The sequence below is a fragment of the Phasianus colchicus genome, chromosome 4 (assembly GCF_987193195.1).
Source record: "Phasianus colchicus chromosome 4, bPhaCol1.hap1.1, whole genome shotgun sequence".
NCBI lineage: Eukaryota > Metazoa > Chordata > Aves > Galliformes > Phasianidae > Phasianus > Phasianus colchicus.
This window is the reverse complement of record NC_143439.1, coordinates 56488594-56503052: the sequence shown is the minus strand read 5'-3', so window position 1 is coordinate 56503052 and position 14459 is coordinate 56488594. Positions and strand designations below refer to the sequence as shown.

Genomic DNA, 14459 nt, shown 5'->3' with positions numbered 1-14459 from the left:
ATCAAAATTTAGGTTTATTTCTTGAAATGCAATTTGTAAAAATTTAAACAAAATGCAATCAAATGAAAGTCTTTAAGTATTTTGTGATATATTTCAGAATTCAGTTGAGATGTTTATTTCCAGTGCCATCACTCTCCTTGGTCTCTATAGACCTCTCTATCCTGAAGTATTCTGTTAAACCACCAACAGTGTATAATTGCCTGTGAATGGCAACATCAGTATCATCCATCATCATCTTTAGTATGCTGTGCTCTCATTTGATTGCAATAACTTAAAGGATATTCACCTCATCCAAATGCCTTCTACCCACAGAAGGCAAAGATAAATCGCCCTTCTTCAAGAAAACTTAAAAAAGAAAAGGTACAACAAAAAGATTCCCACCCACCAGACACACAAACCATTTTCCCCCTCCCATTTCTCCTACTTATCAAGGCTTCTCAGGAAGATTTTCTGGATATTTACTTGAGCAGGAGCTCCAACAGCAACTTCAAAGGAGATGGAAAAATGGTTGAAGGGAAAGAATTTGACATGGAATTGATTCAGAAGAAAGACTGGAAAGCCCAATGATAGTGGAAAAAATATGAAGGAAGGAGGAGAGATTAGGTTTTAAAGTTGCACTTAAGTACAGAAACTCTGTGATGGCTTCAGTAGAAAAGTGCAATCCTGGAACAAAAATTTCTGAGCTCTGTGGATTTTAAGCATGAATGTCTTAATGAAAATTACCATTAGTGCAAGCAGCTGAACTTGAGGGGAAAAACAGATAAATGTGGCGGAGGGAGAAATACAATTTAAGATTTTCTTTAAATAGCAGTTAAATTTTACATGGATTATTTAATATATGAGTTTTCCTAGAATGTTTAAAGGTAACGTATGTGCCACTGTTGTCTGCATGCTGTTGCCACACCATTATAATCTGCAATGGGATTCTTACAGGAGCACTCTGACATGGAATTTTGTCTGAAATTGTCTTTTTTAGATTGTTATTTAATTAGAAATTGGTTGTGATTTGGTTTATTCTGGAATCGCCAGGATTTGGGTTTTTTTAATCGCTTATATCTGCTGTTTACCATTGTAAAAAAGATTTTTAATTCTGAATGGCCCATGTGTGGAGATAGTATGACTTGTGGGGTCTCAATCATATTCTCAGTTCCTTTTTCAATTAAAAAAAAGCACATCTCTCAAAATTCTTATTCTCTGCATATCTCTGAGGAAAAAGAGTGAAACAAATTCACTGAAAGTGATTTGAAAAAGATATCAAAATAGGAGGTGGGCTCAAGACGTCGGAATACTTGAAGCTCTGAACATAAACTGGAATGCAGGGGGATTTGTGAATTCTGTGATGCTCAACTAGAGTTATGAATTCTTTTAATATTGGTGAATGGAAAGTTTTAGTTCCAGAATATTGGAATATTTGTATCAGTAACTGCCCTTATGTCTCCCAACGATTACTGTTTCATTTTCTCCTAGGAACTTCTAATGAACTTGTCTTAATCAGCTTGTGAACACAAAGTAAATACAATAAGCAAAAAATAAAATAAAGTAAATTATTATTATTTTTTTTAATCAGTTTACTCAACTCAATAATGGAGCTTGTTCTTTCTATTTCATATTTATTATCAGTGAACTGGAGTATGATATGGACACACATCCTTTCCATTGTTTTGTTTAGATGACAGTGTAAAGTACAAGTTTTTGGGCTGGAAACCCAAGTACACTAGGCACTGTGCAAACACAGAATAAAAAATAAGTAAAACAAAGAGTTTAAAAAATTTTACAGTATCAAAAATGACAGATGGGTATAAGCAGATGGTTGAAGTACTGGAAGACAATGATATAATAGTGGTCATCTTGATAAGCTGTAATTATGATTAGCTTAGCTGTTGTCATTTTCTTTAATCATCCATGGTAATCCTTTCATAATTTGCTTTTTTTTCCCCCCTTCTTTCTGTTTTTATTTTACTTTTTGGCAGTGATGGGCAACAGCATCAAAGCCTGAAGCATACACTGTATGAATGCACATATATTGTATGAAGCTAAGACTGCAATAAATCTGTCTTGTTAAGCAATCAGCCTGTCTCAAGAGACAATCCTAAAATTGTATTGTTCAATTCAGGTGAAGGAAGACTGAGCACAGTGCCATTCAACATTAATAAACTGCAAGATCCTTTTAGCTTACTCTCAAAGACTTGGCTGCCCCTTGACAAAGTGTTCAAGGTTAGTTTTTCTGTTAGGAAAGATTTGGACTTAACAATATGGGCCTATATTTGGAGAAGAACGCCTGTATCTAGGGATGTAATTATTACTTACCTGTATTGCAATAGCAGCAATAAGTAATGGTGCTGTATCAGGAATTTGCTCTGCTCACTTTGAACAAAGAGAAGAATTGCCATGGTTCACTGAGTGGTATTTCAGAAGAGAATTCACGGGGCTATAGATGGTGAAGTGAAACAAGACAACATACCAGACAATCTTTCAATCAGTTCCTAAAAGTGCTTACACTTTCAGTTCCAAAGCAGGAGAAATAAAATTAAATATTAAAGACACATTGACTGCTGCAAACTCCTGCTAAAAAGAAGTTTTGTTACAGAAAACAGTAGTTATAGATTTTTCAGACACTATTGAAGAAGTCTTTTGGAAAGGCAAGTGTGCCATCTCATCTATTCTTAATGGGAGCAAGTACCTAAACCAAGCCAAATGGATATTTCAGCCATGCCTATGGTGAGTTTGTCACTTCCCAGAAGTGAATTTTACCTGGCAGTATTTTGCTTTATCCATTCTGAATCCTTAGCTTGTAATGTCTTTTCAAATCTACTAAGTGAGATATTATATTAAAAATTAATCATTGAATTTCCTATCACAGGCTGATGGAATTAAAATAGCGGAACCTTCACTTTTTTCTTGCAAAGAAATTATCTTTTGTGATCCTATGTGAAGTGATAGCACATAAGAGCTACCATGATTTTTTATTTTGCCTTTAATTTCAACCTGGATAAGTAAAAAGAAGGGAAAAAAGATGCGTGAATAGTGTGTATGCTGCAGAAGGATATATGTCTTAGAACTTATTGTCTATAATAAACCAGAATTTTTGAAGTGTTAAATGCAACATATACTTCTGTGTATGTAAAAGTCATGTCTCACTCTGACTTTTGGAACTCCAGGTGGGGTTGTTGGTAAACAATACCCTCACACTACACAGCTGTGCTGCTCTCTCGGACATCCGTAAGGGTTTTAAGAAATTTTTAAGAAATGCAAAACAAGGAACAGTATCTTCCTTCAGCTTGACCAGTTTAAGAGTTTGTTAGTTATGGAGTATCTGTGAATTTCCCTTTCCATTTCTCTTTCTTTTTCTCTCACTCTTTTTTTTTTTTTTTTTTTTTTTTTTTTTTTTTTATGGTGATGTTTTTAAAGGACTTCAAGTTTTTCTTTGCAGGACCTTCTATCAGAAGCCAAATTTGAAGTAGCATTAGAATTTTCTCCTTTTGAAATTGTGGGTGGTCCATTCCTCTCTAAGAACTGCAACATGTAATTATTTCTATTTTTTTTTTAAATCTTAAACAGAATTACATATTAATTTAGTGGAGCAGACTAATAAAGGCTACTTGCCTTTTCAAAAATAATTTCTAAGACTCCACTGAAATACATGTGTGGCCCTAATACTCCTATTTTATTTCACAATGAGCATTTGTCACACTAGGTCACTCGAGCACAATGGAGAATAAATGGCAACTCTCCTGAAGCAATTATTTTCAAATGATACCAGAGTATACAAATTGATTTAAGTGCACTTTTGGAGACGTTGTGAAGTAGGATTGATTCTGTGGCCCATAGATTGACTTCCATGCCAATAGAAGGATTTTGTCTATTCCAAAGCCAAAATGTGATCCTACTAAGAAGTAGGTAGGACTGGTAATTGCACTCTATGCTGTTTTCTTTGTGAAGAAATGACTAATTAGTAATACTCAAAATTATGAACAAGTCAGTATGCTGCATAGGTATGTGGAGTTTGTCTGCTTCTCAAACAAAAACAGTCTAGCATTGTTTGTCATCATTTCAATTTCTGATGACTTAACCTAAAAAATAAGGTAGAAGTTGCTTATAAACTGTAGATTAGCAGGTTATCAGTATTTCTATTGTAGTTCAGTAGTTTTTATCCGTGTTTGCTCTGTGCTTTGTGAATGAATGTCTTGTATCTATGTTTAATAAATAGGTAGATAAAATAGATGAAAATACCTGCTGTTTAAATAATACAAATAACCGTATAGTAATAGCTATAAAAGATCTATATGGATAAATCTATAATTTGAAATAACAGAAAATAACAGATATGAAAATAAGCAGGGAAGTTTAATCTATATATTCTTAGAAAAACAGAAGACTCATTCCTTATCATGAGAATTGTAGTGACTCAAATCATTCTGCCCATATTACAGTGGTGATTGCTCTGTGTTGTGCAGTATGAAATATTTAGTTGGATGTTGTAGCTCACCATGGCACAGGGAGTGACTCTGCTTTTGTGTGTGAATAGACTGTACCTACTGTTTACAGCATACACGTCTTTAGGGATTCTACAGAGCAAATGGAAATCAGTGCGAAATGCAAAGAGAACCTGCAATTCCATCATCTAAACTCTTCTCGTCTGCTTTGTGCTCCTCAGCATGGTACTGATACATAATGATAACACACTACTTCAATTTCTCTGTCTGTAAAAGAAAGTTAATAGTACCTTTCTCAGATGCAAAATTTCGTTTCTCTTATGGGAAGCAGGTGGGAGTGATATGACTAGAGGTAATGATTTATGGAACTAATGCTGGAATTTATAATTCAGGATTTTAATCATCACAAGGAGATAAATGTTGGCCGCTGTTGATAGTGTGGTATCACTTGCATCTTCATTAACAAGGGAAATATCTGCACTGGATGCTTTACTGAAGAGTAGAAGAAGGATCATTTAAGTAAATAGGATATTAAATAGTTTATTTTGTAGTCAGAGAATAAAACAATAATGTTACAGTAGAGTTTTTGTTTTGTTTTGTTGGTTTTTCTGTTTGTTTTGCATTTTAAGGACCAGATATTAGGCTGAACTGTTAAGCATATGGTTTTAAAAGATTTCTTTATTCTGTTTGTCTTCGTTAATTTGTAAGCCTGCCAAAAAGCTAGGCTTTGATAAAAGGACATGAGAACCTATTTGAGTATAAGATTATCTTCATAAATAAGTGATGCAGTACTGCAATTTGTAATATTGCAACTCCATAAAGCCAAACATATGTCAGTATTGTAACAATTAACTGGATAAGCCTCATTTGGCTGATAGGAAAGGTATTTACTTATTTGAATACAGTAATATGTTTGCTGAATGTGAGATAAAAAGAAAAGCATTGAGTTATAGATCAAAACATTCATGTTTGTTTAGTAGGCTCTTGCTATAATGTGGTACATTTCTGCCATGATGGAAATTTGATTTCCAGGCTTTATTAAGTTCAGTTCAACTGAGCTGTTATTTGTAGAATTATCTCTCCGTTATGCTCTCCTTGCACTTAGACCATAACACTATATTTCAGCAGCACCTCTATTGCTGGATGCTTTTCACATTGGTTTGATTCCCACTATGAAGTTCTGAAAATGATTTTCCAGCTTATATATGTTATCCTAATATAATAAAAATACAGGTTGCCAAAGCATGTTTCTGTAGCATCCAGAAGAGTTCTTAGATTAAAGTCCTTGTCATGCTGGAATTTTGCAGCTGTAGAATATAGTTTCCTGATTGTGTGACAATTAATGAAGATTCATGAACAAACAAAAATTTGATCAAAAGTTTTCCATTATAGCACAATCTTTTCCAGATTATATGGAATTGAAATATATATTTCTATTTCAAATTCAGAAAATGGAAACCTGTCTGGCATTTTAGGAGTGAAACCCAAATCAGGAATCCAGCAGGACAGAAAAAGTTACTTTGCCATTTTGTCCTCTTCACACTGGGAAACCCACTGCCGAAACAACTTCTGCAAATGGAAGCTACTATCAGCATTCTCTCAAAACCCTCAAAATAACATTATTTTGGATCTGAGAGTTTTTCCAAAGTTTAGTGATAATATAAAGTAATCTCTGCATCCATTTCTCATGACACAGTTGAAACTTCTAGCTCTGGCTCATTTCCATTATGCTGCCACATTGCAGCATATTCTTGTTTTCCTCCAGGAGCTTAGGTTTACCTGCTGCTGCCTCCCTGTGAGGCTGACTCTACACTCCCTAACATCAAAGTTGGGGAATAAATAAGGGCTGGTGCAAAGCTGGATCTTGCACTGGAATATGTCATGTCAGATGAGATGCCCCGGTAAGCACACTTACTGGAGAAGAATGCTGGGACATGTGCAGGGCCTCGTAGGTCTCAGTGATCATCCTATAGATACTCATCAGTGATCATCTTGTCCCACATCCAAACTCATAAATTTGATTTTCAGTCAAATAGTTTTACTGAAATGTTTGTTTTGCTTTTTCCTTTAGATAATAGCTCTGTAGTCTCATTATCTGCGGTGTTTTGCTTTATGTGGGTGTGTGTGGTTTTGTGCAGAATATGGTTAGCTCTTGTTGAATGTATTGTTTGCTGGTGGGAGAAATACCAAGCGAGCTTGCTTAATTAATTTCAGAAGTATTTATATAATTATTCAGGACCCTGAATATGAATAGTCACCTTCTGAATTGTTTATAGAACTGGCATAAGTACACTGATGAGTATTCAGTACCTTGAGTCGATATTTCTGCCTTTTTCTTTAAAAATCAGGATACATCATTCATTCCTAGTACTCAGTATTTTACAAAGTAGGGAATGGCAGTATAGATTTATGATATGCCTGGTCAGACACTGAGGGAGGTTAAACCATAGAGGAAAATAAAATTACAAGTAATTAAATTTACAAGCAGGTTTGCCATCTTCAGAAGATTTATTGTTTTAGAACAAACACATGGTTTTAGCCACACAAGAAAACTGTGATATCTTAACAGTGTATGATATAGATATTATGTGTGGTGTTTCAATTTATATAATTAAAAATTTAGCACTCCTTTTAAGGTTGAATGGAATATTCAACTGGGAGCCATATATGGTGAGTAATAAAATAGCTGCAATGCAGTACTCTCTGCATTTTTTAAGAGCTGAAGCACTCTATCAGGCTCATTAATATCAGGTTATCTGAGGGCTTTACCCTTTGATAAAGAAACAATAGCATATATAAGTTTTGCAGTCTTTCTGTAAGAATTGATTTGTGTGTGTGAGAGATTAATACCAATACTGTTAGGAACTTAAAATGTTAGGAGGTTTTTAGTTTTTTTGTTTTGTTTTGTTTTGTGATATACTTCTACTTACTAACCAGTGAATTCAATAAATAGAAATATACCGGTTTCATCCTGTTTCTTAGGAAGGTTTCAATAGAAACAAGGTTTTGGCAAGGTCTTTCTGCTATTTCCACAAAGCATTATGCATCATGTTTACTAATATATTCTGTAGAAAAAAAAAATAATTAACTGAATACATAAAATGATTCTTTGGGAGGTGGAGTTAAGAGGCTTACTATTTTAATTTTTACATTTTTTTCTTGTTTCATCAGTTTATGAAAAACATAAATCTACATTCTTTGAGGCATAATTTCAAACTAGTCAACTTCTACTGTTGTGTCATTGAGAATACCACATTTAAATCCTTTATCTTTGAAATAGGTTTAAAAGATGAGGCATCCGTATGCACTGTATGTAAATTGCCTGACCTGGTTTGCTTAAAAGGGAATTATATTTTGTGCAAGCATGATAATTCCAGGGCTTACTTAATCAGTGATCTCGGACATATCATAACATATCTCTGCTTTTATCATTTGAGTGATATGTTAATAAAAGTAATTTTACTTATGTGCAACACATTTAGTCTCTAATTTAGAAATATATACCTGACCTCTGTAGGAAAAATTAAAATGTACACAAGTTTTTCAAAGAATCAATATAGTTGGGCAAAAGTTCAGACTTCCTTGTCAGTTCTCAGTGTATCCTCATTTAGTGCAGCTTGGTTTGGTGTATGGATTTTGTTTTCTTGTTTTGTTTTTGAGAAAATGAAGTTGCAGCCTGAATATTACAACTCAACAAAATGCTTTACATATACACAGCCAAGAGATACTGTAAAGAAACCAGCCACTACCAAGAGGATGGTGCAATTATACCTAGAGCAGCACAGGCACTTATGTAAGTCCTCTCTGACAAGAGCCTCACCTGCCTAGGTGGATTTTTGTACAAGAATCTGGCAGTTACTCCAGTATTCATGTCATCTCTTGCCTTGGTGAAACAAGCCTCAGAATAGCCTTTGAGGACATCTTGCACTCAAAGATACTGAAGTTATATAAAACTGTTCTGGCACTGAAAAACTTTTTGCTCAAAAATGATTGAGTCAGCACATTGAAGACTGGGTGATGGAGGATTCTGTGGCAAGCCAGTGGATGATGAGCATGAAGCCCTCAAAGCTAGGACTCAGTGATTTTCTGAAAGGGTCAATAGCTTAAGAGTTAATAATTTGGAATATATGTCTCTAGAAATGACTTACTGCATTGACAATTTAGTGGAGTGGTCCATAGGACAACTAGGATCTACATAAGTTGAATTCAGTAAAATGTCATTATATCATTGTACTTACTTTCAAAAACTGTATAGGATAACCTTGACTCTTCCAATCAAGTTTTATACAAAACATTTTGAATAAGTTCTGATGTTCCACAACTATGCTGGTTTTTTTATATGAAGTCTCGGGCTGCTATAACTGTAAAGAATAATTTCTTGATCATATTGCTGATTTCTAATGTGAAGATAGGATCATGCCTATCCTCTCAGAAATTTAGATTTGTTCTTGTAAAAGTTGCGTGTTCAGTTTTATTTAAATTCATAGAGTATCTTTCCTTTACAAGTATCAAGCACCAACATAAGTGGTTCTTGGTGTGTGTACACACGTGCTGAAATGGTCCTTCTTTTTGAAATGGGAAATGGAGCCTACAGAGTTCTTAGTGCATGAAAACACCTAACAGGCTGAAAAGAAGATTTGCACCTTTTGTTATTGCAGAATATAGACTGCAAAGTCAAGTCAGTGAAACAGAATGACCAGCAAAATTGTCCAGTTTTATCTACAAAATAGTTTTTTTGCCCCGTTTCCCAAAAGCCAACCTGTGATACATGTGGCTCTGTTTTTGTTTTGTTTGTTTCTTGTGACCAATCTAAGAATTGCAGAGGAATGAGTTAAAATATCTTACAAAGACCACACAGCAACTTGTTACTGACTCATGGTTAAGCACTGTGAAACACAGATGTAATTTATGCAAGAATAAAAAGTTAAATGTTTGGTTAAGCCCCTCAAGGTTTTTATAAGAAAACCTTTTTAAACTGAGCAGATGAAAACCTGAAGCAATCAATAAATAATTACTAAGAACTTTCCTATTATAAGTAGGCATAGCTTTTGTGTTGAAAATGGTATTTTTTTTAATAGAGAATTTTGCAATGAAGGAATGATTTAAATTCTGTTACATAAACAATTCTAAGAACGTTTCACAACCCAACAGATGCATTGCAAAAAGAATTATCTTGGAAAAAGACTGGCTAACTTGGAGAAGAATGTTGGGAGAGGTCTAGAGACATCTAGAGAGGTTTTTTAAAGTGCCTTTCACAGAAAGTTTGGGAACCTTTTCAATTAAGTAGTTTACATTTCAAATTTGCGAAAATCAGTAGGGGACACTAGTCTGCATGACCTTGTGCTGCATGAAGATGATGCTGTGGATGCATCTGGCTTTCATTCACATATGCATACACACATACAGTCTCAATGCATGGTTTAGAGAAAAACCAGGCTTAATAGCTGTGACAGATACTTATTTTGCACTTGTGCTAAGATGTGTATTTAGTTACGGAAAGAAAGAGAAGAGAAGGCTATGAGAATACCTCATATTTAAAGGGATATTATAAACAGGAGGAAAATCAACTTTTTATGTAGATAGCTAGTGATGGTCAAGGGGAAATGGTTTTACTAAACAAGGAGAGATTTAGATTAAATGTCATGGGCAAGTTTTTCACAGAGAAGGTGGTGAGGCCCTGGCACAGGCTGCCTGGAGGTATTCAGGGTCAGGTTGGGTGAGGTCTTGGGCAGCCTTATCTGGTGGATGGAAGCCGTGCCTAAGGCAGCGGGTTGGAACTGGATGATCTCTGAGGTCTCTTTCAACCCAAGCCATTCTCTGATTCTGACTGTTCATATTTTTGAAATAATTTACACAAGTGTCTCAATTTTGTTCATCTCCAACTTTTAAAATTATACAAAATGGTGAATGATGATAATCAATTAACCATCATAAATAGTGTAATGCACCGTTATCCATTACCTGCAGCAGTATATATTTATGAATATGACAGTGGTTTACGTGGATATATACATACATCTGTATAATCAATTAATCCTAGATCATGATAGAAATCACTATTTTAAACCACTTTATGCTCAATTTATGTATTGGTAAAATGTTTTAGTTGCTTAAATATAACCATATACATAGATGTTTACTATTTATATTTGTGATAGAATTAAAGGAAGTCAGTCGTTAAATCATCAATGTAACATATGCTGAAGGCTGCCTTTTTATTTATATTATTTGAATTTATTGTCAGCAATGCAGTCATATTCTATGTCAGGATTACCTAGGTGGACTGAAAATTAAATCATAGCTCACAGATGCTCCTTTTTCTACATACTGTTAATAACAGCTAAGTTGCGAGATACAGGAGTACAGTTATATGCGCAAAGTGTGAAAGATTTAGTATACAGAATGTGGTTTTCCATAAACTGAAAATGCCTCCAGTAAAACAAACTTGCTGACAATGTACATAGCATTATTTTCAAAGATATTATATTGATGTAAATTTTTCTGGAGTCAGGTAGCATGGAGTTTTATAAAGTCCTCAAACAATTCTTTGAGTTCATAAATTTGAAAAAAATCTCCAGGAGTGATTTCTAATAAATAGAAATATGAGCTCATGCTAGATTACACTTCAGAAAAAGATCATGTCGAAAGCATGATTGTATTTAATCAACTGAATCATTCCTGCTTATTCATTTCATCTCAGCTACGTCTTACTTCTGTGCACCATTTTGCAATATTTCTCCTAAAATCTCCCAGAAAAGGTTATCTAAAAATTGTCTTTAAAATACGAGATATTGAAAACATTACTGTTAGGGATTGGAGTGCTTGTGGAGGATGCTTTGGAGTACTTGATGTTGTGGAGTGAAGCTCGTGTTTTGGTTTTAGCAAAGCAAAATGTAGCCATTCACAACAGAACTTCTCTGTGACCTAAGAAAGAATTCTAGTGAAAATACAGTCTGTACACTTCTGATTTGTTTCTGAATTGCATTCAGAGGCTTAAGCAAGCTTCTTCATCTAATTTCTTACTTTCTGTAGGTAGATGCATCTCTGAAGGCTTCCAAATGGTGTGATTTCATGCCATGTGCTTGGAATGAGTTGAAAATTAAAATCAATCAGTTAAAAATGAAAACAGTTTGGCCTGCATTATTAAACTGTGTAATGCTTCTACTTAGGTTTGGCGTAATTACTGTTATTTTGAAAGGGAGCTACGTAGTGCAACAAAGATAAACTAATTTGAGTATTTTTGCTACTTATTTTTCTTCAATTGCAAATCAGTTCAAATAATAATGTAAGTTTCATCAGGAACATTTATTGGATGATAATGGCTGGAATTGTTTGCTGACAGAATCTTTTTTGTTGTTGTACACAGAAATATATGTGGCAGATTTTAAGTTTCATTTAATCTTCTTTTTCGTAGTGATCTTAGTGAAAATCAGATTCAAGCCATACCCAGGAAGGCATTTCGTGGAGCAGTAGACATAAAAAATCTGTAAGTATTTTCCTCCTTCTTATATGTACTCTGATGATAATGCTTTGTCAATGCAATTTCCTTTTGTTCTGTCAGATACCTTATTGCTAAGCACTTTTATAGCTGCTCAAGTAATCCTTGCATAAAACCAATCTTGTTTTGGCAAAATATTTTAACCTATTTAAGCATCCTATATTTGCCCATCATGAAATCTAAAACATTTAAATGAAGTTGAATAGAAAAAGATATTGCAAGTATTTACTTATTATAACCTGAATTTAATATTTGAAGGTCAAATTACTTTAAACGTTTCATTGTTTCATGTAGAAAAATCTTTTCTTCCTCATGTCTATGTATCTGTGTTTTGTTTGCCTGTATGAAAGAAAGAAAGAAAGAGAGAAAGAGAGAAAGAGAGAAAGAAAGATCATGCTATTCTCTAGTTTGCTCACATATGTTTTCTTACTTCAGTATTTACTTTTCTCCCACAGTTTTCTTTTGTGGCAAAATAAGTATTTTCTGAAAGCTAGAAGATAGTGACCCTAAAGTTCATGGCAAGTTTTTAATTCTTACAGCTTCTGTGTGAAGAAATATGTGCTTCAAGACAAAAGAAAGCAATGACTTTTTGACTTTTGTTTAGAGTAGTGAGTCAGTTTAGTGATCTGAATGAGCTGAATGACCTGAAGATTGTCATGAACTTCTATAGTAGGAAACAAGGTCATCCACTCAAAAGCTGTAACTGCAGCTGTGAGCTGGAGGTTCATTGCTTGTAAACAACCAACAAAGACAGAGGACATATTCTGCTGGGGTCAAGAAAGACCGTGAAGCTGCCTTTGTGATGCAGCCATGAAAAAGTGTAATTGCAGTCTTATTCACATCAGTGAGAACAAGGAAGTATTAAGTTCTTATGCTTTCATGTAATTTCTGTTGAAATACTTTCTACTAATTGTAGTTGTCAATTTAGAGATCTTTTTAGTTGAACTGCTCTAAGTGCTTCATGATTGCATGTACTAGATGTTGCATCTCCGGGAGTGAAGCCCATTGTGTTTTTGGCATCCTGTGATGAACTCTACTCCATTCTATTGCCCTTACCACTGCACACGAATCAGTTAGGAAGGCATAAATTCAAGAATTTAGCAGAATGGACAAGCATTTGCCCTGCTTGCTTTGATTTCTAGAAATGTGGGTTTCTTTGTTACTAGGTGGAAAAACTAACATATTTGAGTCTATTATGCTTAAAAACTTGCAAGCAAATTTCAAAGCAGCTTTGTTACTTTGTTTAAAAGATATAAGTTTCTATCCAGAACTAGTTCCATCATTATTCATGGTTGGAAAGGGGCATAGCTACAAGGGTAAGCTTGCATTTTTTTGTGTGGCCTTTAATATTTGAAAATTGATACAGCTAAAAAAAGAAACTTTAGTGTAAAAATAAAAGTATTATTGAGAGTTTTCAAATGGCAGGGTAGTATACTTGACTGGAATAAGTATGTATAGTGAGATAATTCCAGTCAGGAACTGAGTTAGAATGCTAATTGTTAGATAAGATAACATTCATGGTAAGGATCCTGAATTATGTTGAAAATGTGCATAAAACAGTACATCTGCTCTTTAAAGACTTTATCTTTTGGAAGATAATTCAAACAAAAGTTTCATAAGGTTGTGTAATTGCCACAAAAATCCAAATCTTGTCTGTGGCACATAGCTTATTGTGATACTAGGAAAACTACAGAAATTGCATTTTTTCAGTGGTCCCAGAAAGACAAAAAAAGAAAGAAATTTGATATTTAATACTTATGATGCCGCTGCAGCAGTAAGCAGCAACAAACACATTTCTCTTGTTGTAAATGCTACCTTCATTCCTGGTCACTCACTGTATATTATGTGAGGTGTAGGTGTGAGTATCAGAGTGACATGTGAGTTCATGAGGCAAGAGTCCAGCACAGAATTTTTGTAGCTGGTAGAGCAGGTAGTCAGGAAACGAATAACTTTTGTTCATTTCCAGAAAATTAGTAAAGATGGAAAGAACTGAATACTAGCCTTCCATTTAGCCATTTGTATTACACTTAAAGAAGGATCACTGCAAGAAATATACCATTTTTATTTCATTCTCCAAGAAATGAAAAAATCAGTGGATGGGTAATATATGTAGAAGGCATCTCTTTGCAAACAAAGGGGACTATAAAATGAAGGCATGTAGCATCTGTGGTATGATTAAACTAGGGAATGGCAACCACAGCGGTTTTGCTGAGAACTGACATAAGTGGCATTCAATATTTGTTCTAATATCACAGTTTCTTCTGTAATTGTCTAAAGGGTAAGCATACTTTAAAAGATGTTAACCAAATGTATCGAAGAGAGAGGTGAAGGTACAAAGACTAAAGAAACCTGCATTAGAAAACTTTGGAAATGCAAGTTTTATTTTGTCTAAAAAACATCAGATAAATTACAATATAAGTTACAGGGATGCTTCATTAGATAAATTGAGTGCATTTAAAATCATCCTAAGTGTTAGCTGTAAGCTGTTCCAAAGGCAGTTAACAAATCTCAGAGAAATAAAACTGGTT

At 34.3% G+C, this 14459-nt stretch overlaps 1 protein-coding gene across 4 annotated transcripts in view; it reads left to right on the top strand.

The window, feature by feature from the left end:
* The window catches only part of SLIT2 (slit guidance ligand 2), a 244645-nt gene that overhangs the window by 134144 nt on the left and 96042 nt on the right, over positions 1-14459 (top strand). For all 4 annotated transcript variants that reach the window (XM_090139613.1, XM_090139614.1, XM_090139612.1 and 1 more), the window contains exon 5: positions 11848-11919. In XM_090139613.1, coding sequence (XP_089995739.1) covers positions 11848-11919 — 72 coding nt within the window. The remainder of the gene's footprint in view (positions 1-11847; positions 11920-14459) is intronic.